Genomic DNA, 23,588 nt, shown 5'->3' on the forward strand with positions numbered 1-23,588 from the left:
CATGAATAATTGAAAGTATAAAAATAAAAGATATCAATAGTAATAAAAGGAAAAGAATGATAGAACAAAACTCTCAAAATATAAAAATTGATGTTAATGAAGATGCAAAATTAACTTTGCATTAGAGATAAAGGAAAATAAGATAAGCGAAAGGGAAAGAAAATTAATTCAATCCTTGAAATGGTGAAGGAAATTCGAAGAAATGTAATATCCATGGTCAGGTCAAATCCCATCATATTCATACAGTACTGCTTCTGAAATCCCTGGTGAAAGAAAATGATTCCTAGTCTCTATCACTAGCCTGTGAGAGGACTTGTTATGTTAGTAGCCATAACAGAAACCTTTCATTTTGGAATTTGGAGGACTAGCTGTAAGGAAAGAGCAATAATGGAGAGAGAATCTCAAGAAGACTACACAAAGAAACTATATGAAGCAACAATTAGGGGCACCACAGCCACTCTGTATATGTTACTGCAAAGAGATCCGCTCATGCCCGATAGAATTTCGATCTCCTCTTTTAGAGAAACACCTTTGCATATTTCATCTTTGCTTGGCCACGTAGATTTCACTGCAGCTCTTCTTTATCAGAAACCAAATCTCTCGGCTGAGTTGAACTCACAAGGACAGTCTCCTCTTCACTTGGCTTCTGCAGAAGGCCATACTGAGATTGTTAAGGCTTTGTTGAGTATAAATACTGATGTTTGCTTAGTTCCTGACCAATATGGGAGGATTCCTCTTCACTTAGCTGCAATGAGAGTACGAGTTGAGATCACACATCAACTGATCAGCGCCTGCCCGGAGTCAGCACAAGCAAAACTACAAGGAGAGGAAACAGTTCTTCACTTGTGTGTTAAATATAACCATCTGGAGGCTCTCAAATTGTTGGTAACATCGCTGGGTGATGATGATGATGAATACCTTAACTCGCAGGATAACCATGGCAGCACTATCTTGCATTTAGCTGTAACAATGAAGCAGATGGAGGTATGTGCATTTACTTTCAAGTTTTCAATCAATTATCCCAAAATTGATTTTCCATTTTTGGGGTCAATGCTCTGAATTGGAGTTCAAACTTGCAACAGACTATCCTAGATATAACTACAGTAATTAGGCTCTGACTAAAGTTCGTATGATAAACACAGCTCCAAGTTCATTGAGATTTTTAGTTTTGTGTGTGTCCGTGTGTGCGCTTGTTTCTATAGACAATAAAATACTTGCTTTCAATACCTCAAATAAAAGTGGAAGCGGATGCCTTTGATACAATTTGGAGAAGCTACCCAGATGATAAAAATGGATCTGCAACACAAACCTGGGTTAATAATGGGATAAAGAAGGTAAATGACCAAGATGATTGGCTGGAGAAGATGCTGGGGTAATTTGATGGTGGTGGCGACTGTTATTGCAGCCATGGGTTTTCAAGCTGCAGTAAGCCCACCAGGTGGAGTTTGGGAGACAGATTATAAAGATTGTCTAGAAGGAGGTAAAATCTGCAAGGCAGGAACTTCATTATCAGCCTATACTGATGAAACAAGATTCCATCAATTTGTCTTAAACAACACTGTCACCTTCACGGCATCTGTAAGCACAATGCTTTTGCTTATGAGTGGAATTCCTCTCAATCGCAGGGTTTATATTTGGTTTTTGCTGATGGTAATGTGTATCGCCATGTTCTTTGTGGCTGCCTCTTATATTGTCTCCCTCAAATGAATTAGAGCACCAGAGGACAAAGCATTTGATTATCTTGTTACAACTTATTTATGGTTCTGGTATGTGTTACTTACGGTTATCGGTGTTCATCACACCGTTAAATTATTTTTCCGATTCATCAAGAAAATGTTTACTGCTGCTATCCGTACAATGAAATTCTCATTCAGGGTTGTGATGAAGCTATCCAAGTTGATACTGAAGGTGCCAGTGGAGCAGAGAGCAGCTGGTGTTTGAGGAATTCTTGATATAAATGTATCATAATAAGTCATTAATTGTTCTTCTTCAGTTTTGTTAATTGAAGAATGGACAAGTATTAGCATATTCAACATCTTGTTGTTTTGTCTTCTAATGCAAAAATAATAAAAGAGAATGAAGAATGGATTAGTATTTGTATTAGCTAGTTCTTATTTCAAATTTAAGTTTCATCTATTTGCCCTCACAAAGAGATACGAGTAAGGAAGGGATTGTTGGGGGCTTTGACGTTTTCAAGCTTACCTTCTCTGAACAGTCTAGTTGTGGAAAAGTCTCTCAATAAAGTATACAAAATTAAGGAGTTAAGACTTACTTAAACCCGATCTACGCCGATCCATGGACCAAACCGATTTACATCCATAATGCAGTAAAATGGGGTATCATAACCCATTTACATCCATAATACAGTAAAATAGGGTATCATAGATCTATCAAAAGCAGTATACGAAAAGATGTGAACTATTAACGAGATTTCCTATTAAATTGGAAGAGATAATTAGATGTTTCTAATTAAAATACACATATATTGGAAACTGAGTGCTCTAGATGAAACTAGTCATCAACATTTCGATCTACCCATTAACACATTGCACTAACAAACAATAAATCCAAGAAACCAACTGATTGACAGGGCAGTTAGCAGTCCAGCTAAAGAGAGTTCTATGGCGGAGAACCACAGCCCTCAGATATATATCAGGAGCGACCTCTCTTGTTACTGCATGATGGGCATTTATACTGCTTAATGTGTTCGGCCCTAGCAGGGGTGATCTTCACACACTTGCCATGGAACCACCTCTCACAGGCGTCACAGCAAATCCAGAACTCATCAGCTCCATAGTTATCACCACATGCACCACATAATGTGTCTCCATGCTCATCCTCATCTTCCTCAACCAAGTGCTCATCTTCATCCTTTGGCTGTGACAACTTCGAATACTTTCCCTGAGATTCTTGTTGCTGCTGCTACTCAATCAAGCATTAAAAGAAGAAAAGAAAACAGTTAATATTAGTTAATATTAGTTAATACTACCCGTTTTAGAGGTCTAGCCTAACAACATTCCCAGGCATTAGTTTAGTATTCAACGGTTGCCTACTTTAGAGAACATGGAGAAAAGAAAAATCCCCAAAAACGTGACTGGCACCCGTAAAAAAATTATGGCAAGATGTTGATGTATGCTCAGGATATAGTTATTAGACATTTGATTATTTAAACTACCCCAATCAAGTAATCGAAGAAGTTAATATGTACAATCATATTTCCAACAACACAAACAATAAATGAAGTTGCAAATGATACCTGAATTGCCATGAACATTTAACAATCACTAAATGCAAGTTGTCATGTGACACTTGAGCCTTGTGACAGCAGCTCAAGAGAAACTAGAAAAAGAATTATCATTTTTCTTTATGAATATAGAACAAAAGCTATTTGTCTACTTGCTGACTAGTTAAAGACTCTTTTTAAACCTAAACATTTCAAATGGATTTGTTCTGACCATGAGAACCAAAGTGTAGCATGTTATTGTTTGTCAACACTGATAAAAGAAGCTACACACTGATAGGCTTTTTATGGAAACTCCCAAAGGAATAAAATCAAAGTATTAGAATAAAGAAAGCTTATTTTACCATTTTGGAGTTTGACTTGGATTTGTTGCTACTATGATTGGAGACAAATGACTTCTCTTTCACTTGTTTCTTTGGACCACCACCATCATTCACAACTTCATATATAGTTGGCTGATCATTTATCATATTAAAAAGCCGTTTCCTGTATAACAATTAAGAAAATATTGTAATGAGTTCATAGAAAATTCTGTGACTGCTGCATTATATTAACTAATCAGTCTAATCTAAAACCAGAATCGGCAAAACACAGACCCACAAATAGGTGCATGATATTAGACCAACTCAACCCATTTGTGTGCAGGTGAGTTTCTATTCGTCCTCATGAGGCCTTAATTGTGGCCAGACATAATAAAGAAAATATGTTGCAGCCGAATCCCACATTCTTTATCCACAAACAGATGAAGCCAAGATCAAGAATAAAGTGAATGATGGATCATTTATTTGGCGTGATCAAAATGACACAAAATACTCTTAGCCAAATAACATACAATCAGATACCATTTCCATGTCATGTCATGATTTAGAAAGTCATCCAACCTAAGCAAGACCTGAAGTTGACTGCAGAAATATTTGCCCAAGTGACCATTGAGCCTGTTCAGTTTTTCACTACTTATAGACCTTAAAATAGCAGATAAAAATTATTCAACTGAAAGTAAATATACCTGTCAGCTCTATCAAAACCAAATCTGGCACCAAAATAGAAGGCAACAGAAAGCAGCCATGCATCACTGTGGACAGCGACTAAGGATAACCAATCCTTTTGTTGCATGCCATCTCTTGCAAAGTTAATACCAAGCGCAGGCTCAGGAAGCTCTGGAGGCACTTCTTCAGCAGGTAAACTGACTTGCCATTGCTCATTGGGAAAGCCATACAAGCAGAGATTCTCCTTCTCTGGATTCATATAGAAAGATAAGTTATAAGGACCACAGTATAGTATTAAGTGTTCCTTTTTCCAGAAGTGGAAAAGACCACACAGCTAAAACCAACTCCAGAATTGTAACTGTTAGAAGCAACGGAAATAAATAAAAAAAATAAATGCTTCAACTCAAATCGTAGATAAGGTGCCAAAATCTAATAGTTTATTGGTAACTATGTTTTGCATGCAAGGAAATTTTAGAATTAGATAGACATTTTTCCTCTCTCCCTCCTCCCATGCCTGCCTGTCTTTGAGAATTGAAAATCGCTACGTCGATCATATTATTACTTAACAAAAATAGAATCAGTAACCCCTGCACCCTCACGCAATAATTGATGGATAACGTATAAATTTTAAGACCGCCTACACCAACAACAGTTTCAGTGCATTTCCTTCCCTTCAACATAATAATTAATAACCGTCATTCAACACTATATTGATGGCATCTGCTCCATATAGCCTATTTGCTTGTTGCACAGCATATTGTTTCCGAATGGATGGATTATGATTCATATTCATGTATTTCGAGGCCTCACAAATAATATCAAGAACCCCTGTAACCTCATTAGCCTTTGCCTTTCAATAACAAACAATGCATACACGAATCAAGAATAGATAAACAAAATAAATACAAAGGAATTAAGAAATTGAGTAATTCAAAGTAGAGAAGAAAAGCCCATCCCACCTGGATCACACTGCCTATGGAACTCTTCAACATCTGTAAAAACAAAACCAATACACATATAACAATCAAAACACAGCAGAATAATTAATTTCAATGACCAAAAAACTACATTGCTCCGAAGACTCACTAGAATTCAAACATAAAACGTTATTTCTTTGCTTGTTGCTGAGAAAATGTAGGTCAAATTAAAAATCAGAAATAGCTCTTAGCAAATATGTATAGAGTCTACAGACTACACAATTTTAAAGAATCCAAATTCTCTTAAGTCTTCTAAGATGGTACACTTAAAGCCATTTTTCACCCGAAAGTTCTCACTTTTCCTTTCAAATTTATTTCCCAACTCCCTGGATTTATTCAGCTACCAAACGGAAAGAATTTGACTTGGAACACAGTGAATACATAAGCCGTATTGTAATTTTCCCCTCAGCTAACTCGAACAGAGCTAGAAACAAAGGGGAAACTGGCGACGATAAATCCTTCAGTTTTCCCGGAAAAAACGAAAAAAACGGAGACAAAATTGTAACTAATGAATTCCGTGTCGTTTCTTTAAGCCAGACAGAAAGAGACACAGCCAAAATCACTACGCTCCTCAAAGCAATTAACATGAAAACCAAACGCCACCTCAAAACGCAGAAGTACCACGAAAATTCGAAAAAAAATAAATAAATCAACATAAATTCTTCACCGAAACCCAGGCATGAAATTAACAAACCAAACAGGGAACAATTTTGTAAAATTCAATTCCAGTAAATGGAACGAATCAAAATTCAAACGAAAAGACAAACAAGAGAAAAAAAAGTTATAATTTTTCTTTTTTTTGTTTTGATGATTAATTTAGATTACCAGTAGTCAAGGCCTTAATCAAGCCGGATTGCCGGCTCTTGAAATCCCTAAAAACCTGTTCCACAGTACGATTGCTCTGCTGCGCTCCTCCTCCCTCCATATCTCACACACTCTCTTTCTCTGTATTGAAATTTGAAACTGAATTTTTACTGTTTTCTTTTCGTTTGTTTTTTTTTTTTTTCTAAAAGAGAAGGTCAAAACAAAATGCAAATAAAATATAGGATTTTGATTACGAAAGGGGTTTAGATAAATATACAAGACAAAGGACAGAGGAGGAATTTTAGAGCTTTAGCAGGGTTGTTTTGGGAGTTGAAGTGATCGATTTGAATCATGACTCGTGTTTGAATCTCCATTTATCCCAAAAAAATTTGGATTTCAATTAATTTAGTAGGGTTTGTTTTAAATATCGTAGTCATAATTGTAACTGATTTGCACCCAACGGCTATTCAAGAGTTAATTTATACTCAATAACTATATTAAATATTTTGTAAGGATTTTAATCCGCAGCAACTGATAGTCATTAGAACTAGAAGTCTCTATCAGCATCAGTTTTTTTTTTTTTTTGAAAAGACTCTATCAGCATCAGTTGCTATTAATTATTTGTTCCATTCTAAAACTGTTTTCTATTATTTGTGAGTGCTTATTAGCATTTTGGACTTTTTCGGTACTATTAGCTATTTTATCGGCATTTTGCGTTTTTTTGTAATATTAATTATTTTAGTAATATTTAACCGTTGTAACCGTTATTAATATTAATTCTTTTAGTAGCGCGTTAATAGAATTGTTCTTATATTTTAATAGTCGTTAACCATTTTAATAGTTATTAACTGTTGTAATAGCAATTAATATTAAATTTAGTAGCTGGTAATTGGCACCTGACCACTACTTTTCTAGCATTTTATAACATTTTATATTTTGCTCCTGAAACAATAAGCACTTACTTAATGCTATAAATAATGGAGCATATGGTCGAATAGGCCCTAACTTAATAAAATAATTATCAATATTTTTTTTGTAAGTTAATATTTTTATGTGACGCCTTTATTTATAATTATTTGAAAATAATTAATTCAGTATATATTATCGTAAAAATATTAATTAATATTATATAACACATGAAAAATATATAAATAATATATTTATTTCAAAAAAAAACTCACATATATATATAGTATATAATAATATATTGAAATAATCATATTATATTTTAACTCAGCAATTATTAAAATTTTTTACCAAAACTAACAGTAACACACATCAGCAATCACTCACCACTCATCATTTATTAACCATAATAGTTATTAGCGATTACAAATTTAATGAACTAACCCACACTTCTAATGCTTTTGACACCCCATTTTCATATTTTTTTTAAATTATTAAAAATAAATTTTTTGTTCTAAAATACAAATTTTATAAAATAGAAATTTTATGTATTTCTTTGTACAGAAAAAAAAAAAAAATCAACATAGAAGAATCCTATGGTGTCACAGATTTTGATTTCCTCATGATATCAAAATCAAGAATGTTACTATTAACATTTGTAGAAAAAACATTAACAAAAATATAGTGAGCAGTACATTTTAAAGATAAAAAACTTTCATATTCATAAAACAAAATTTCCAATAAAAACAATAGTCAATTCAAGACAGCATTAGAATTGGTTTATACATCTCAAAACCACTTTAAACTGGTTTATATTTTTGAAAAAAAAAAAAAAAAAGGAAACGCCTTTTAACATGTAACATTAGGGTTTGATTCAAACTATAAAAAAGAAAAATCAAATTCAATTTCCTAGTACTTCCATAAACACATAGATGGGAGAAATAACATGTGCTAACATCCAATCCAAGACACTCGAAATTCCAATCCCTTGGAGGACTGGCATACATTCACCAATTCAGCAACAAAGTACTAAAATCAATCATTATTTAACAAGAAGTTGAGAGGAGTTAAGCCCTCCAAGGTAAGTACTCTAGAAATTAAAACTAAGATGACATTGACAAACAAGCAGAATTGCACCCAAAGTAGCATCATGTTGAATTTGTCATCAATCTCCATAACTCCTCAATGCACATGTATTTGCAACCACAAAAAGAACAGCATAAACCAGTCGAGTCAGATCATCGGTTTCTGAAAATTTAAGTTTGCAAGCAATGAACCCAAAAAGAAAAAACACAAATTAACTGAGCCAAGGATGACTTCCCAAGGGAATATTAGCAGCTGTGTCTTCTGATTGGTACCAAACACAGACTGCTGAAGCATGCCTCTTCTCTCACAGAAGGACGGAAACATGGTGATGGCTTCCACTACCATGCATACTACCAGAGCGCCCTTGCATGGACCGAATAATGTGAGAAGGGTAGCCAGAGAACTTGAATTCCGGCTGCTGGAAGATGTCGTCACTATTGGAAGCACTTGTGACATCTGAGCAAGAAGTGGTAGAAGCACCATCTCTGTGATTTTCAGGCTGATGAACTTCAGATTCTGACATATTTCCAGCCAAATGAAGTTCGCCTGAGCCTGCAGTATCCAGTCCATGGCTTGTGGGAATACCAGACTCCGGATGCTTTTTCGCATTGAGAAAGCGTCCACCAGATCCTCTAGCCCTCCTCAGTGCATGAAGGTGCCGAGACTCATGAAGATATGGCTGTGGAAATTTCAGAATGACATTAAAAAAAAAAAAAAAAAAAAAAACAGTTCATCAACCAAAAGCACCAAAATTGCCCATCCATAAAATGGCACAGTGGGGTTATGGATGGTTAACAAAACAGGCAAATACACAAAGCACGTACCTTACGAGCTTTGATGAGTTTGTTTTGAGCCTCAAGCTTGGCACGGTACCGTCGCCTCCTGAGAATTGCATTGTACTGTTTAGCATTGACAAAAATAGGTTCATCTTCTGTAAATTCAAGAGGCAGTGGCACTCGCGCAGAAGCCATTCCAAACACCTGGGGATGATGAATCTGGTGGCATTTCATTGATAGAAATCCCATCAAAGAGTAACAAAGAGAACACATAATTGTCTAGTAACAAGGGGTAATTGCATGCTTTTTAAATGCAATTTCAAGGTCATAATGATACAATGAGGAAAACAAAATCTGTTACACCATAGGATTGTAGAATCCACAGGTTGGACACTTGGGCTCATCTGTATGCACAAGCAGTTATTCTCATATTGTATAATCATTTTGCATAAATGCTCTGAAAAATCAAGCTTCATAAAGCAAATGGTGGGAGTAAAGGAACTTTTCCAACCTTAAAGGATCAATAAAATAAGAAAAGCACAAAAGAATAAGAGTAAAGAAGATGCTAAGTTGAAGGAATAAATTATATTCTGATGGCATCATACTCCTTAGACCTCTTATTTAACATAGAAGAATATCAAAGGTCAACATTGTATATTTTTGTACAATCACTTTTAAAGTGCCAAATAAACACTGATGCCGCAGAAATCTACTAAAGAAAAAAGACGGTCTAGAGTCTAAGGAACCAAAGGTGGCACCGCAGTAGTAGACTCTTTCGGGTGATAAAACATCTAAAGTTAAAACGGAACATTTGGGCAAGGAACACAAGATGGTTTTGAAGTCTCCATCACACAATGAACTTGAACGTGTTTTCTGGGTTTCCTTTATGTTCATTTTAGGAGCATCATACTGGGTACCAAAAAATATTAGACAAGTTAATTGGTTCTGAAAAGATCTAACTGCTATCACAACAGGAAGAAATTCCCCAAATGTCCATCGGAAAAAAAAATTGTTCCATGCTGATATCTAATACAAGTAAACAGAATGACTTTTATTACCTGAATATAGGCTTAGTCTTGGATATTAAAATCAATGATTGCACAGTTACTTAAAACACGCATGCTGACAACATATATCATGCCTAGGCATTGACATTTTTAAACTGTTGAAGAATCATAAATATAGGGAAGGGATCCTACTCAGATAAATACTCTCTCTTTAATTTGGTTGTGGAGTGGATAAAATCAAAAGTGATGGATAGAGACAGGAAAGGACAGAAGCAGAAATACAGTGTAAGTTGCTTACCATTGTCTGTGGACCATAAGCAGCCAGTAAACCACCATAATAAGGTTCAGCAAAATGGATAGGAAATCGACCCTGAGATGACATAAAGTAAGATTAATCCTCATAAACCACAAAAGCACAATCAAGTACCAACTTACAAGGGACTGGCTATAGTCAACTTGTGAAGGGAAGATAAAATCCTGAGTTCCCATTGATGACGCTAGTTTGATGTGGCCTCCCTCAGCTTTCTCATGAGAATCATTAAATCCTAACCAAGCACATGATAACAATGAAATTAAACACTTACTTGGCCAAGCTACAAAGCAAGCGCACAAACCCAGGAACTTAAGGTGAAAAAGTCAAAGTCTATCTGCCAAACGAATGGACAAAGAGGATACACACATGCACATACATCCTGATTGTTCCAAACCCAACTCAAAGTGTTGAGGTACCAACGACCTTTTACACATGATTGCTTAAAATATCTTACCCTCTCTTACTTCAGTTATTCAGAATGTCAAAATGGTCAACTGCAGGACTAGAGCATATGCATTTATTCAGGTAAAACATAACGCATAAAGCATCCATAAGAAACTTTGGTTATTAAAAACATGCCTTAGTCACTACGAAACAAAGAACGGCATACGGCAATAGCAATGGATAAAAAAAAAAAAAAACCTTTAGAACCTGCACTGAGAACTGAACAATAAAGTATATAGGGGACTGATATAAGAAACCAATTGTGTTGAAATTATGCTTTGTCCACATGCATTACCTTCTTCAATGCTAGCTACTTCAGGGTAAGATTGACTGGTTGACTGAGTTGAAGAAGAATCCTGATCTTGAAGTTGAAAGGTCAATTTTTTGGAACCATGAAAATGTTGTGGAACCCCCATCTATAAGCCTAAACTTGCAGTCAAAGATGCTTGTTCGACTATTGATTCAGTAGAATTCCTTAATGATTGGCAACCAATAATATATGGGGATTTTGAATGTGCAAAACTGATATCAGAATCTTTCTTAGAAAAGTTGTTCATTTTCATTAATATATACTTCAAAATATCTCAAATTGCATTCAGAAACTCACTAGATTTTTGAAGATGACCTTAAGCTTGAATCTAGCTTCCCTTATTGACCACCTAAAATCCAAGCAAAAGTTTCCATATGATTGAAGATTCATTGAACGGCATGTGAAAATTTGTAGCATTACAATAAAGAACTCTAATTTAGACAGGACAGCCAGCACAAGCAAAGTCAGAAAAAAAAAAAAAAAAAAAAAAAAAAAAGGCAGTTTGAGAAGAATCTGAAGAGGTAAATGACCGAGACATGAACAGAATATACCACTCATATGCTAGACTCTCCACCTCTCTGACCCATAACAAAGCAAATCTATAGTTAAGAACTCCTATAACAGCTCCACGTGGGCTTCATGCTATTTAGTCAAAACTAACAGAATGTTTCTTTTAAGCAGATGCATTAATACAAGAGAAACAAATATTAGAATGTCTCCATATAAGCTTCAAAACTTGGAAGTTTATCAAGAACCAGTAGCCCTAAAACATACTTTTCTCAGTATATGCACATTAGTTAAGCATATACCTCTGCCAAGGACTAGGAATCTCTACATAACCACTTTTCATAAATCAGAATAGCCAATATTCGAGGAGAGCCCCAAAAATTTAGTTTCAAGATTAAAATTGAATTAAAATAGATAAATAAAATTGCTCAATCAAAATTGTTATATCTGTACCTCTTTGGTATCCACATCATCAACATAGAGATCCCGACTTTATCTAATGACAAAAAGACTGCCGACAGAAAATCAAATGCATGCAAACTAAATGTGAAGTGCATGAATAAGAATTTGAAGAAGCACAAATAACAGCAGAAAATTGATTAACATAAAGGAACTAGTTGAGTGCCATCAAAGGGAAAAGTGAACAGATTGACCTAGCCAGCCCTTTCATGCAAGACCCAAATCCGAAAAATTGGGGGAACACATAAAAGGAATATCAATCAAAATCCATAGCAGATAACAAAATGTCTCTGGAAATAATTGAATACCGCAATGAGTAAAGAAACTGATCTTTCACAAACATAAAATTGTCAACTGGAAAAAAGTTGAATGTGATCTTCTATACAAGAGTAGCACCTTTCATGGAAATTTCCCAAATTACAATATTAACCCATACCACACATGCAAAACCCATAAATGAAATCTAAAACACAACAGAAAAGGAAAAGAAAAAGAAAGTTGAAACAAGAATACCCAAAACACAGTAATCCAAAAAAGCAGAACAATAAACCAGAATAAACTTTTCTTACCAAAAACTAACACCCACCATTTCAACCTTTCACCGTCTTATGCATCAAAATGTTATATAATATATCAAACACGAAATAACATACAACAGGGATTCACTACTAACGCAGTAACAATCACAAGACAGAATAGAAAAAACAAAAAAAAAATAGAAAATCAGACAAAACAATGAACTGAGAAGATGAAAGAAGTAGAAAGGCCAAGAAGAGCACAGGTAGGAAGAGAGAGACCTTTTTGGATTTGGTAAAGAGCAGAGAAACAGTCAGTGGTAATTGATGTTGGCTTGGTTTTGTGCATATCTTCCTCCTCAGTCCTCACCCCAAAACCCCCCACGCCACACTAACTCATTCTCTCTCTATATATTTATATATATATAAAGAAAAAAGAAACCCACTTCCTTTGTTTCTTTCTCTAATCTTTTGCTTAATGGCTTCAGTACCTGCTTACATTTCTCAAAACCTCTCTTCCTATCTCCTTATCATCATCACAGTTTCCAACCCCACCACCATCACCTTCTACTCCAAATTTTCTTGTCCATTTTATGTTGATGTTCATTTTTTTATTTTTTTTATTATTTTAATTTCTTTTTTTAAGGTTATAATTGGTAATTAAGTAGTTTTGTTTTTGTCGTTTAATGGTGATGCTTTTGTATTAAATTTCCACTCAGAGTTTCAGATTTTTTTTTACTTTCCCTTTAATACCCTCAGCCGCCCTCGTTTTTTCACCTGTGCTCTGCTTTTTTCAGGCGCTATTTACTTGTAGACAATTATACTAGTATTTTAAATTATTAATAAAAAATATAATAATATCCCATTATCCATTCCTTTCTCTATTTTCTTTTCTTTGAGATATTCTTAAATTAATTTATGAATATTACTATCTAAAAGCAACTTTAACTATATATTTATAGGAGTTTAAAATGTTAGAAATATATATTTATTGAAAGAAATAATTAATACCTCAAGCAAAATTAATCTCATATATAAAAATTTTAGAAATTAATATATTTAAAAATTTAATAGTATATATTGTTTTACAAGACAATAAAAAATTTATGAATTAAGTAAATTAGTTATTTAAAACTTTAAAATCCTCGAAAGATTTATCAAAATCATTAAAAAAAAAACTTTAAATTATGATATTTTCAAGAAATATAAAACTAGAATTGATAGTGATTGGTTACATATTATGAATAATTAATAATTAATAGTATTTTCAACAAATACTAGTGATTCCAAATAGTACATCCATTAGTATTATTTTATATATAAATATAAATAAATTAGAAGCCTTATCCATTTCATATTTTTATATTTATATATATATATATATAAAAAAAAAGGCTGTTTGCCTAACCTACCATAATACAATAACATTGACTTGTTATTAGTTTATTGTCTCTTTATGTCTAACTTTCTTATTTATGTTAATGAGTGTAATAAAAAAATTGGAACTGCTTTTTTATTGAGTTTTAAATATAATAAGAAATAAAATATAATTTTTATATTAATTAAATTTTTATGGATTAAATTTACCATATTATAATTTTAAATATAAAAATATTAAGGAGTTAAATTTTATCAAGAACTAAAAAAATTTCACCAAATTAATAATGTATTTACTCTGATAATGACAAATATTTTTAAAAAGATTTTAAAATAAAATAGAGAATTACAGTTGAGGGCAGTTTTGAGGTCAACATCTTGACTTAAGTGCAAAGCTTAACCAAGGAGGAAATTGAATTGAAGTAACTCCAAATTTGATTTTGGGGTCTCATAGAAGTCAAGCAAAGTCATTGAGACTCTCTCTCTTCTAGCTTCAAAAGAGAGCCAGCTCTGCTTCCCTACAAGCCCTAGGCTATACCCTAAGGCTAGAAGAATCAAACCAATAAACTTTCTCTGACTATTTTACCCTTCCACCCCGCAATTATTACATTAACTGCCATCAATTGTTATTATTATTATTTTATTTTTATCATGAATTCTGGAAGCTTCTTGATGGAAAGTAGACATGATATGACTAGCTTATCCACCCTAATTGCTAATTTTGTAATTAGTGGAAAAACTCTTCTCTCACCCCAATCTTGTATGTCAATGTGAAATTTGATAAAAGCGGTTAAGTTAATTTTTCAAAAAATTATATATAAAAAATTGAGAACTTTATATATATATATATATTTTCGATCTGAAATTAAATTAAATATAATATAATTATTTGTAATGCTGCATGGAATGACCAAAATGTTCATCTTAGTTTTGGAATAGCTTGTAACGTTTTGGAATAGTTTCCAAGAATTATCAAATTATGGAAGTAAATTTTCTTTCCCGTATCAAAAAATACATTATGTATTTTACTTAAATGATTAAAAATAGAGAATAATATAAAATAAATTGAATCCATCTCCAATTTTAACAGTCTTTTTACAAGAATTCAATTCAATTTTTCAAGAGAAATGAATTTTTGCCCAACATTTTTTAATAGATGATGCCAAAATCAATATAATGGGAGAAGAAAAAGAGTATATTTCACGTCAGAAACAAAAAAAAAAAAAGAAAAAAGAAAATTGAAACAGCATTTAATAGGAAATTATTTAAAAAAGCATACTTACAGAGTAGACCCGTTGGACAAGCAAATGGATGAGATGTCAAGTCACTTCTTTATTATGGTTTGGTGGTAGTATAATAAATACAAAGCAGAAAAATCAGTTTCATTTCAGCCTTCAGTATAGAAAAATTATTATTATAATCTTCTATTTGGCAGTTTGCTATTGTTTTCTTTGAGTTTTTAAAAATTAAAATCCACAATAAGTATATGGATGATCATGATGGAGATAAGATCATATTAAACTCATCAAGGCTACGAGCTAATTGCAATGATAAAAAATATATATGAGAACCAAACATTGCTAATTAGATTTAGACCAATTGATCCCTTCATTCTCTCTAAGAAGATAGGAATCTTACCCTATCTACCATTTTTTATTTTTCCTAATAAGTGATAATTATCGAATGTAAGAACTACCACTGTTGTATTGCTATTAGGGTTACAAAAAAAGAACTGAATTGAATTTTGGTGACTGAGGAGAAAATGGGCATTTTATTACCGACATTCCATTTCTTTAATCCAAAAGAAAAAGGCAAAGACGAAATCTTTAAGATTTAATTGGACTATTCAACTCTTACCTACCACATGAAATGCCCGTTTTCTCCTCAGTCACCTACTAGCAATCCTAATATTCGAACATAATTGAGAACATTGGTTACACCTGATTTCTTGACATTTGATATCAACATTCAAAGGGACGGCTCACCAAGTGATTCAGTAGCTCAACACCAGAACATGGAAATATAGCAGAGAAATTTATATGGGAGAACACAAATCTCTGCACCATAATTTGATCCAGAAACTAATTTAAATAAAACAGTCACTGTAAAATACTAGTTAAAAACATGTGGAGAATTTCAGTCATGGTGTAAATGAAGCATACAAGATTGTAAAAATTATATCCCACAATTAGTCAACTTCCCCCAAGGCAGAAATGGGGCTTCAGAGCTATATATATCTTCATGGACTGCAGGGCTTAGATCCTAGAAAATTGTTCCAAGCAGCTTTTCAGAAGTTTATTTGTTGCGAGCAGACTGGAACTGCCAAGAATGTTCATCAGCTTTACTAAAATTCTCGTCCTTTGTACGGCATCTCCTGTGTCAAAACAAAATAAACTTAATACTAGTCCCCACTTTCAAATCCACACAGGTTATTACACTATATTCAGTCTTCAAAGATAATAAAATGAAAATATCCAACCAAATATATCTCAGATCCTAGCAAATGTAATGTAACAAAGCCAAGACTCTCTTTTTCCTAGCCAAAATTTGCAATTTAATGGATATAATGTAAAAAAACAATATTAACTATCTTCTTCAAATTTAAAGAAAGGAATATCAGAATCACTTACAGGTTGGTAGCTTGGCATGTACAATACTTGCCTGGGGTGGCCAACGAGCATCTGCTGCCCATACTGCAATTAGAAGAATATGCAAATCAGTACTTAAGAATCACGTGACCTGACAGTCTCCTATACAAATTTCATATCATTTGATACCTGAGGTCCACCTGGATGAAAATATGCTTGTTGTGTTTGCAATGATGCGACCTGTGGATTAAATATAACTGGCTGGTGGCCAGTAAATGAGTGTCCAATCTGCAAAATCAATTGAAGTTAGCCAAATTTATGACAAGCCAAACTCAACATATGGAGTCTGCAATTGTGACCTCTAAGGCACAGAATTTTTATTGCACCGCTTATAAAGTTGCCTTTGAAAAATGTGTCTGTGTGCATGCGCCTATATTGGTCTGAGTTAAATGTCAAGGCATTTGTAAGCATAAAATGTTGAATGACATCCTATTTGATCCAGTAATAATCATGTGGGGTAATATTCTATAGCAATAATAGAAAATAATTCCAATTTCCACATGCTTGTCAAAAGAAATAAATAACCAGACTTATCACTTTGAGTAAAGCGAAAAACAAAACTAGAAGGAATGCCTAGTGATATCACCAACATAGGTTCATTCTAAGGCTAAAGAGTGTGGAAAGATTTACCACTAGTGGAAAATGAATAGAAATAGCAGCAGATCACCATGATTTCCATTTTTTTTTTTCAAATGAATATAAGATGTGGAACAATAAACAAAGCTAGACTTTGGTACTTACTCCAATTCCCATAGGCATGCCATGCATATGTGGTAGAGCAGGAACATTAGGTTGAAAATAGAAGGAACCATCCGATGCTGGGGATGGAGGCCTAACAGGTGTTTGAGAAGGGGTGAAACTCTTGGCATTGGGATTAAGTTTGAATTCCTGTAACCACAGTTTGAGAAGAGTAGCGGGCAACAAAGAAAACCATATGCATTAGCCTTCTAATGAGAAGATGTCAGATACAGCAGAGATCATTTTTTAGAAGTTGCAGTGTGTGGCCTTCATCTATATCTATATGGTAAATTCTGTCTGTGAATTATATTTATGTTATAACTGCATAAAGAAAACATAAAACCTCAAACCAATCACACCTTAGCATGAGGGTTCAGTGTGGACTTCTCTGAAGATAATGAACCCATTGATGAGCTTGGTGATAAACCAGGACCATTGGAAACTGACACAGCACCCACACAATCTGAATTTGATGATGTAGAACTGCCAGGTCTTCCACGGGAGTTTACAGCTTGCACTTCTCCGGCTCCTTTAACAGATGGAGCACCTTCTGGCAATTCAGCAGAAGAACTTGTCTTTTCATTACTGTTTGAAGTAACATTGGATGGAGGAGCAAATGCAGTTGCATTAGGAGATAGTCCTCCTTTATCACAGCTATCTTTCTTTCCATTCAGCGGTGATTGAGAATCTGTAAATAATGAATGACAACAGAAAAAAGATAATCATTGTTTCACCATGCATTATAACTGGCAAAAATGTAATCATCCCACTCTTCTGCATACGAAATTTCAAAGCAAGGAAAGTAAGGCAAAAAAAAAGTTCGTAATTTCACCGATTGTTATTGTGTTTAGCACTTCTTCAACTTTAAAAGTTGGGTAAAATAAAAGTATTGTAGACTAATTAACTCACCATCGCGTGTCGGCAATTGAGCACCTTCAGCCTGCTGTAATTGAAGAAAACATGAATTGAAAAATATTGATGTTAAATAAAACAGACCCAAAACTAATTCTGGAGGAAGTTTCCTCTAGATAATGTTTGAAGATGTACGAGTGTTGACTTACAGCTTGTTCTTCTACAAACTCCTTATTACTGTCATTTGCTCCATGTTCACCACAAAGATTCTCTATGATCCTATAATTTCCAAATGAAACACACTCAGGAATTCCACAAAACAACAAGTACATTTTGCCCATGTAATTCAATTTCATGGAATAGCAAGCAACTGATACGATGATCATACACAAAACATTAAGCCAGTTAGCAACAATTTCAAATCAACCTGCTTTCACTCTCTGAAGTGGACAAATTTTTAGATGGAAGCTCGGATGCCAGCTGTCTAGCTTGCTCATGGGTAACTGAATGATATAAATCTGCATTACCACATGACTGAGAACACTGTGCCTCATCCTGTGTGCCAAGAAACATGAAATTATTACATGAGTACTAAAATAACCAATAATCATTCAAAAAGAACAAAAAGAACACTGTGAGAAAGAACTTAAAAAATATCGTATCCAAGAGTCCAAAAATAAGAGGGGCAATTAGCAGTTGTCTTAAATTTATTAATATTACCAACAGAAAGTGTAGAGGATGATTTAGAATATTTCATAAAGATCTCATAATAATACAGCCACCAGAATTCAATAGTGGGAAAATATGAACCAGGCTAAGCAATTTTTTTTTTTTCTTTTTTTTTGGTGTGTGGCAACTTGTGTTAAGTTCCTGAATAATTGACTTCAGTTGTAAATGATTGCTTACTCCAAGTTAGGTCCATATCTCAGATAACTTATAAATCTAAAACTCTTAGGAGGGAAAAAATTACATAGCAATTTTGATTTGAAAAAGAAAGAGCAAGTATAAATAAAGGGCTATCAAATCAAGTGGTTCACCTATGTTCAATAACCACAAGCATGGTTGTCAAAAATGCCAAAAATTACTACAGCTATTGTAACTCTATTTTAGCCAGAAGAGAATAAACAAGGCCCTACCAAGGAAGAGCTTGACAAAACTTGAGATCTATCATCACTTTTTCCATGGGCCAAATCCATGGACTTCGTAGAGTAAGAAGCAGGTGCATCACCAAAGGTTTCACTATTGCGAGAATCCAACAGTATATCTTCAGTTTCCTCATATCCACTATCATCAGCCCTTGTACCTCTATATACAGACGAGAATCTGGTCTCCTCATCGATATCAAAATTTTCATGAAGGTGTATGCCTCTTTCCTGTTGAACAAATTGACAGACAAATGTAAAATTCCAGAGAATAATAAAACCACAAGATATTCTTAAAGACAGAGAGAAAACCCACCTCTGCTAAATGAAGATCTTGTGTATCTTCACCCTCAATTTCTCTTGCTATTCTCATGGCTTCCTTTTCCAACTCTCTTGTCTGAGGACCCCTCTCAAGCTTTGTTGTATAAAGTTCCTCATCAAAGGTGCTTTTCACTCCAAATAACATTTCATTTGTCTCAAATTGATCCCAACCCCAACTTAAAAAGGGAAAAAAACCATAAATACATCATATCAGTAAAATATCACGTAGATTAATAAAAAATTAGTATCACATAGAAGAATACAAAATATATACATATAAATTGATTTTAAAAAATAGATTGAGAAATGGGAGAGTACATTCTAACTACCAACAGCTCCCAATGCAAATACTTAATCAGATATGGATATAGCTTTTCCTTGTACCTCAATCACCAGTTCCTTCTAGCTCCTCAAACTCAAACCATACAGGTAGAAAATACAGTCATTTACATGAAATCAGTTACCATATAGCATTATGGCATTTACATATTTGGCAATCAATTAGATGCAGCTTGAGCACATTTAAGCAGAGATAACCTTTATGAAATGAGCACAATAGTAGTCATTCTTCAAGGATTATATTCTCTACAGTTTCCCATAAAAAAACACCAAGCATCCTAACTCCGGTAACAACAAAAAGGATAAAGAAAAGCTATAATATAAAAACTAGAAGAAAACAAAAAGATTCGCATGACTAAAGTATTCAGTTGCTATCCAGTCAAGCAAAGAGTGGATCATTTATCAATAGAAATAGAGAGAGAAAAGATAATTATAACCACCTATTCCAAGGAGCATCAAATATATTCTCTAGTTCAGGGCACTGTGGGGCATCTTCATCAGGGACCCAACGTCCCAGCTCTCTCTCAAATTCACTGTGACGGGATTGAGATATTAAGGAGTCTATTATAATCTCCTGCTGCTTTTCATTTTGGAAATCACGGTTCATCCCATCCATTGTTACAGACACATCCTGGCACCATTAATTAAACAACTTTATTAAATAACTGGTGATTAAAATATAATACATAAAGAATTTGCACCATCTCACATAACTAAAACACGTGCATAGCATTGAATCAACTAATAACTAATTATTTTCCCTCCACTCCTACGTTCCACCTAAACAACATTCATCAAAGCCAGCAAATAAAACCAATAACTTCAGAATTGTAAAAAAGACAAAAAAGATTCAGCAGGACCTTTGCAATCAATTGTGCAACTTCTCTGCCATGTATGATAAAAGTCTTTGAAGGAGCCTTGCTAAGGGTTTCTGCCTTCTGCCCTCTAAAAGGAACATCCTTTATCAAGCGAGCCATTCTCAGAACAATAGCTGAAAAGGACAACTGAATGAATTTTGGGGAGAGAACTGACTAAAAACAACTTACAATGACCTAAAAAAAGGTAAAAATTTTCAAAAAAATAAAATCAACATACAAAATTCCTTTTCAACATTTGTTGTGTAGCATGTCCCAGAATATATGGATCCGTTTTTCAGGTGGACTTCCACAAGATGCCCAATGAGACAAGTTGATAAATAAATCAGTCGATCGCGAGGACTCCCACAACCAACTTTGCCACCAACACCAGCACCTATATCAAAACTGTTAGAAAGTAATAATCTAATGCAGAGCTTGTGACAACTAGTAAAGAAGCGCACCCGAGTTACTTGATCTATTCAGATTTGACTTTCCAGATTGCAGTTTATTGTCCAATCTTGTTCCTCCTTCCCTTTCAGCTCTTCTACGACCAAATCCATTAGCATAAGATTTAGGCTGCGTAGACTGTTGCAAACTCATCTTGGTAATGGCAACACCCTCTAACCACAAGAACAAGCTTGAAATCAGTTCAACAAGACAAATGAGTATCCAATTGGATAGACTGCTTAAAGCAAGAACAATTGAGAGACAAGTGCAATAACAAAGAGATTTTCAAGGAAAAGGGTATTACAAAAATGAGATAACAGTAAATGTACAGAGGTCTAAGATGCTAGCAGCAATGTGACCCTGGATGGAGTATGATATAAGAAATTATTCAACAGAGAAGCTTAAAGCAGTTTCTATTTAGTGCATCATTAGTTCAAAATATATTATTAGGAGCCTAAAATATGTATTACCGTCAAAAGGCCAACCTGAGATGCACAAGGCAGCATCAGCAGTGGCTAAAATGAATGAAATTATTTGTTAGTATTCAGCAATGTTGGTTTTTCTGGATTCTGATTTTTTAGGGTAAAAAGAAATAGCATTTTCATGGACCAATACCATAACCAATTCATTTTACTAGCTTTGCAACATGGTTTATTACCAGAACTGTCCTTCATATGAACCTCCAGCTTAGAATTACTAATTGAATCACCGAACCCTATTAACTAATAAATATTAAATTCAATAGATTTAGCAGAACAAGGGGTATTAAAAACCAGCATCCCATTATAACAATATATTATTTCAAATTAAGACCGGCGTAAGAATTTAAGAGCAGTTCCTTCAAAGCACAATTAAGGAAATCCTTCTTTAATTAATGGAACTGTTCCTTCCCTTTTTCTCCCCCTTCCACTATAAATCGGCCTGCATTACTCTAAACACTGTGCAGTATGGCACTCTGGAACTTTTTTTTAATAAAAATTTCAGGATATGTGCCATTAAGCATCATTCTAAAACACAAAAGCTTCAGAAAAGAAATTTCCGAAAAACCTCATGCACCCTTGGTCCTCAATTCTTATCAACTCTATGCTTTACTGGCTTGGCCACTTGGCCTATTCCATAATTGAAATAAATACCACTGATCTTTTCTTCACCTTTTGACAAACTTAAGTGATAATGGACAGATTCCAAAACCACATGCCTCAAAAAAAACATCATGCATAAGCAACTAATTATTGAGAGAAAAAGTGCAAATAATAACCAAATTATTCTAAATTATACACATATGTTTGAAGGATTCATATGAACCAAATTGATTGAGATTAAAGCTTAGTTGAATCCAGTCGAGTTTATATAACCAACATAACATGTATGTTTCAACATAAAAAAAAGAAACAGCATTCAGAAACAGAAACAAAATTAAACAATTTTTTATGATCAACTCACCAGTGGTTTGTGGTTTGTAATAAATACAGCCTGACTCCATCACTTAAATGGACCCAAATATAACTCGTATAAATTCAAAAAATACATGCATATGCATAATAACCTTTACAAGCGCACATAGATAGACACATCAAAGTAAAGCCTGCTGCGGTACAAGTGTATAAAATACCTTTACAGCTCAAACCATCAAGAACTGAGTAAACAATAATTAACAGCACCTACAACGAACAAAAGGAAAAAAATGAACAGCAGAACAAATGGATAACTTCCTGACCAAAAATCATATACTTCACAACAACAAATACAAACATTCCTAAGTGACTAAGAGAGGTACAAGCATAATACAGAATTCAAACCAATCAACAAAACAAATATGCATAAGAAAACCCATTAACAAGTAACAATAAAAACAATCTATTACATGCATTACAACCAAAAAAAAAAAAAAAAGAAAAGAAAACCTATACCAATTGGTGGTGGATAAAATGCAATTAATTTCATAGAATAACAAGCTTCAAATTATCAATCGCATATGTTGAACCGCTTAAAAACCCTAAATCGGAAGCTAAAAACCAATAATATAGTACCCTTGCCTCGCTGATTAGCTTCTAAAATTCGAATCCACCAAAATGAGTAAGCAAATAATAATATAATTAAACACTAAGGAGAAAAACCAAGAACAGGATCCCCAACCTTAAATAAACGTAATTATTGTACAATTTACGACAAAACGCCCCCCTCTCGCTCGGTGAGTTAGGGTTTCCGTTCTAGGGCTCGAAAGCGAAAAGGATCACAGCACGAACAACGAGGCGCAAGTACATGTAGATAAAAAAATAGATGTCTGTAGAGAAAAAGGATTCTATGTGATAGAGAGAGAGAGAGAGAGAGGGGAAGGAAGGAGGGAGAGGTTTTGGCGATTTTGGACAAGAAATGTGAAAAATAAAGGCGATGAATTGAAAAGACCACGAAACGGAGGAGGCATGTGTATGTGTAGGCGAGTCTACAATAACGATACCAGGACCGTTTTTAACTGCTTTTTTATTCACCTTTTCTTTTGTATAATGTATACAATATGTTAAATGTATCAATTCTC

General features: G+C 34.0%; 4 protein-coding genes across 12 annotated transcripts; 1 reads left to right on the forward strand and 3 right to left on the reverse strand.

Annotated features, from left to right (window-relative positions):
• The first annotated feature begins 318 nt into the window (after positions 1–318).
• Positions 319–2,103, forward strand: LOC105631677 (uncharacterized). Its single transcript, XM_089725730.1, is given in 3 exon segments — positions 319–984; positions 1,203–1,370; positions 1,372–2,103. Coding segments are annotated over 3 exon segments (1,404 nt in total). The 3' UTR covers positions 1,942–2,103.
• A 311-nt stretch (positions 2,104–2,414) lies between these two features.
• LOC105631416 (PHD finger protein ALFIN-LIKE 3) lies at positions 2,415–6,383 on the reverse strand. Of its 3 annotated transcripts, none has more exons than XM_020678218.3 (5): positions 6,030–6,383; positions 5,187–5,219; positions 4,248–4,476; positions 3,586–3,727; positions 2,415–2,916 (listed from the first exon to the last, which is right to left on the reverse strand). In XM_020678218.3, exons 1-5 carry the CDS (start codon positions 6,127–6,129, stop codon positions 2,653–2,655), a joined length of 768 nt encoding a protein of 255 aa, XP_020533877.1. In that variant the 5' UTR covers positions 6,130–6,383; the 3' UTR covers positions 2,415–2,652. The 3 variants fall into 3 exon arrangements, with proteins under 3 accessions (XP_020533877.1, XP_012068916.1, XP_012068915.1); XM_012213526.4 differs by having other exon boundaries at positions 2,415–2,919; positions 6,030–6,378; XM_012213525.4 differs by having other exon boundaries at positions 2,415–2,922; positions 6,030–6,377.
• A 1,413-nt stretch (positions 6,384–7,796) lies between these two features.
• On the reverse strand, positions 7,797–12,887 carry LOC105631414 (nuclear transcription factor Y subunit A-3). Of its 4 annotated transcripts, none has more exons than XM_012213522.4 (7): positions 12,614–12,886; positions 11,148–11,199; positions 10,836–11,062; positions 10,219–10,328; positions 10,082–10,153; positions 8,825–8,995; positions 7,797–8,679 (listed from the first exon to the last, which is right to left on the reverse strand). In XM_012213522.4, exons 3-7 carry the CDS (start codon positions 10,954–10,956, stop codon positions 8,305–8,307), a joined length of 849 nt encoding a protein of 282 aa, XP_012068912.1. In that variant the 5' UTR covers positions 10,957–11,062; positions 11,148–11,199; positions 12,614–12,886; the 3' UTR covers positions 7,797–8,304. The 4 variants fall into 4 exon arrangements, with proteins under 4 accessions (XP_012068912.1, XP_012068910.1, XP_089581836.1 ...); XM_012213520.4 differs by having other exon boundaries at positions 10,836–11,014; positions 12,614–12,885; XM_089725710.1 differs by lacking the exon at positions 12,614–12,886 and adding an exon at positions 11,811–11,833 and having other exon boundaries at positions 10,836–11,014.
• Positions 12,888–15,815: 2,928 nt separating this feature from the next.
• LOC105631412 (polyadenylate-binding protein-interacting protein 3) lies at positions 15,816–23,364 on the reverse strand. Of its 4 annotated transcripts, none has more exons than XM_020678292.3 (16): positions 23,189–23,328; positions 22,665–22,713; positions 21,067–21,225; positions 20,844–20,999; positions 20,609–20,739; positions 20,189–20,379; positions 19,405–19,585; positions 19,083–19,319; positions 18,374–18,501; positions 18,156–18,225; positions 18,004–18,034; positions 17,454–17,782; positions 17,098–17,244; positions 16,486–16,584; positions 16,339–16,401; positions 15,816–16,082 (listed from the first exon to the last, which is right to left on the reverse strand). In XM_020678292.3, exons 3-16 carry the CDS (start codon positions 21,203–21,205, stop codon positions 16,053–16,055), a joined length of 1,932 nt encoding a protein of 643 aa, XP_020533951.1. In that variant the 5' UTR covers positions 21,206–21,225; positions 22,665–22,713; positions 23,189–23,328; the 3' UTR covers positions 15,816–16,052. The 4 variants fall into 4 exon arrangements, with proteins under 4 accessions (XP_020533951.1, XP_020533952.1, XP_012068908.1 ...); XM_020678293.3 differs by having other exon boundaries at positions 15,816–16,079; positions 18,004–18,037; XM_012213518.4 differs by having other exon boundaries at positions 18,004–18,037.
• Between the last annotated feature and the right edge of the window lie 224 nt (positions 23,365–23,588).

Source organism: Jatropha curcas, chromosome 1, assembly GCF_041381405.1.
Source record: "Jatropha curcas cultivar XTBG-Jc1 chromosome 1, XTBG_Jcur_1.0, whole genome shotgun sequence".
Taxonomy (NCBI): domain Eukaryota; kingdom Viridiplantae; phylum Streptophyta; class Magnoliopsida; order Malpighiales; family Euphorbiaceae; genus Jatropha; species Jatropha curcas.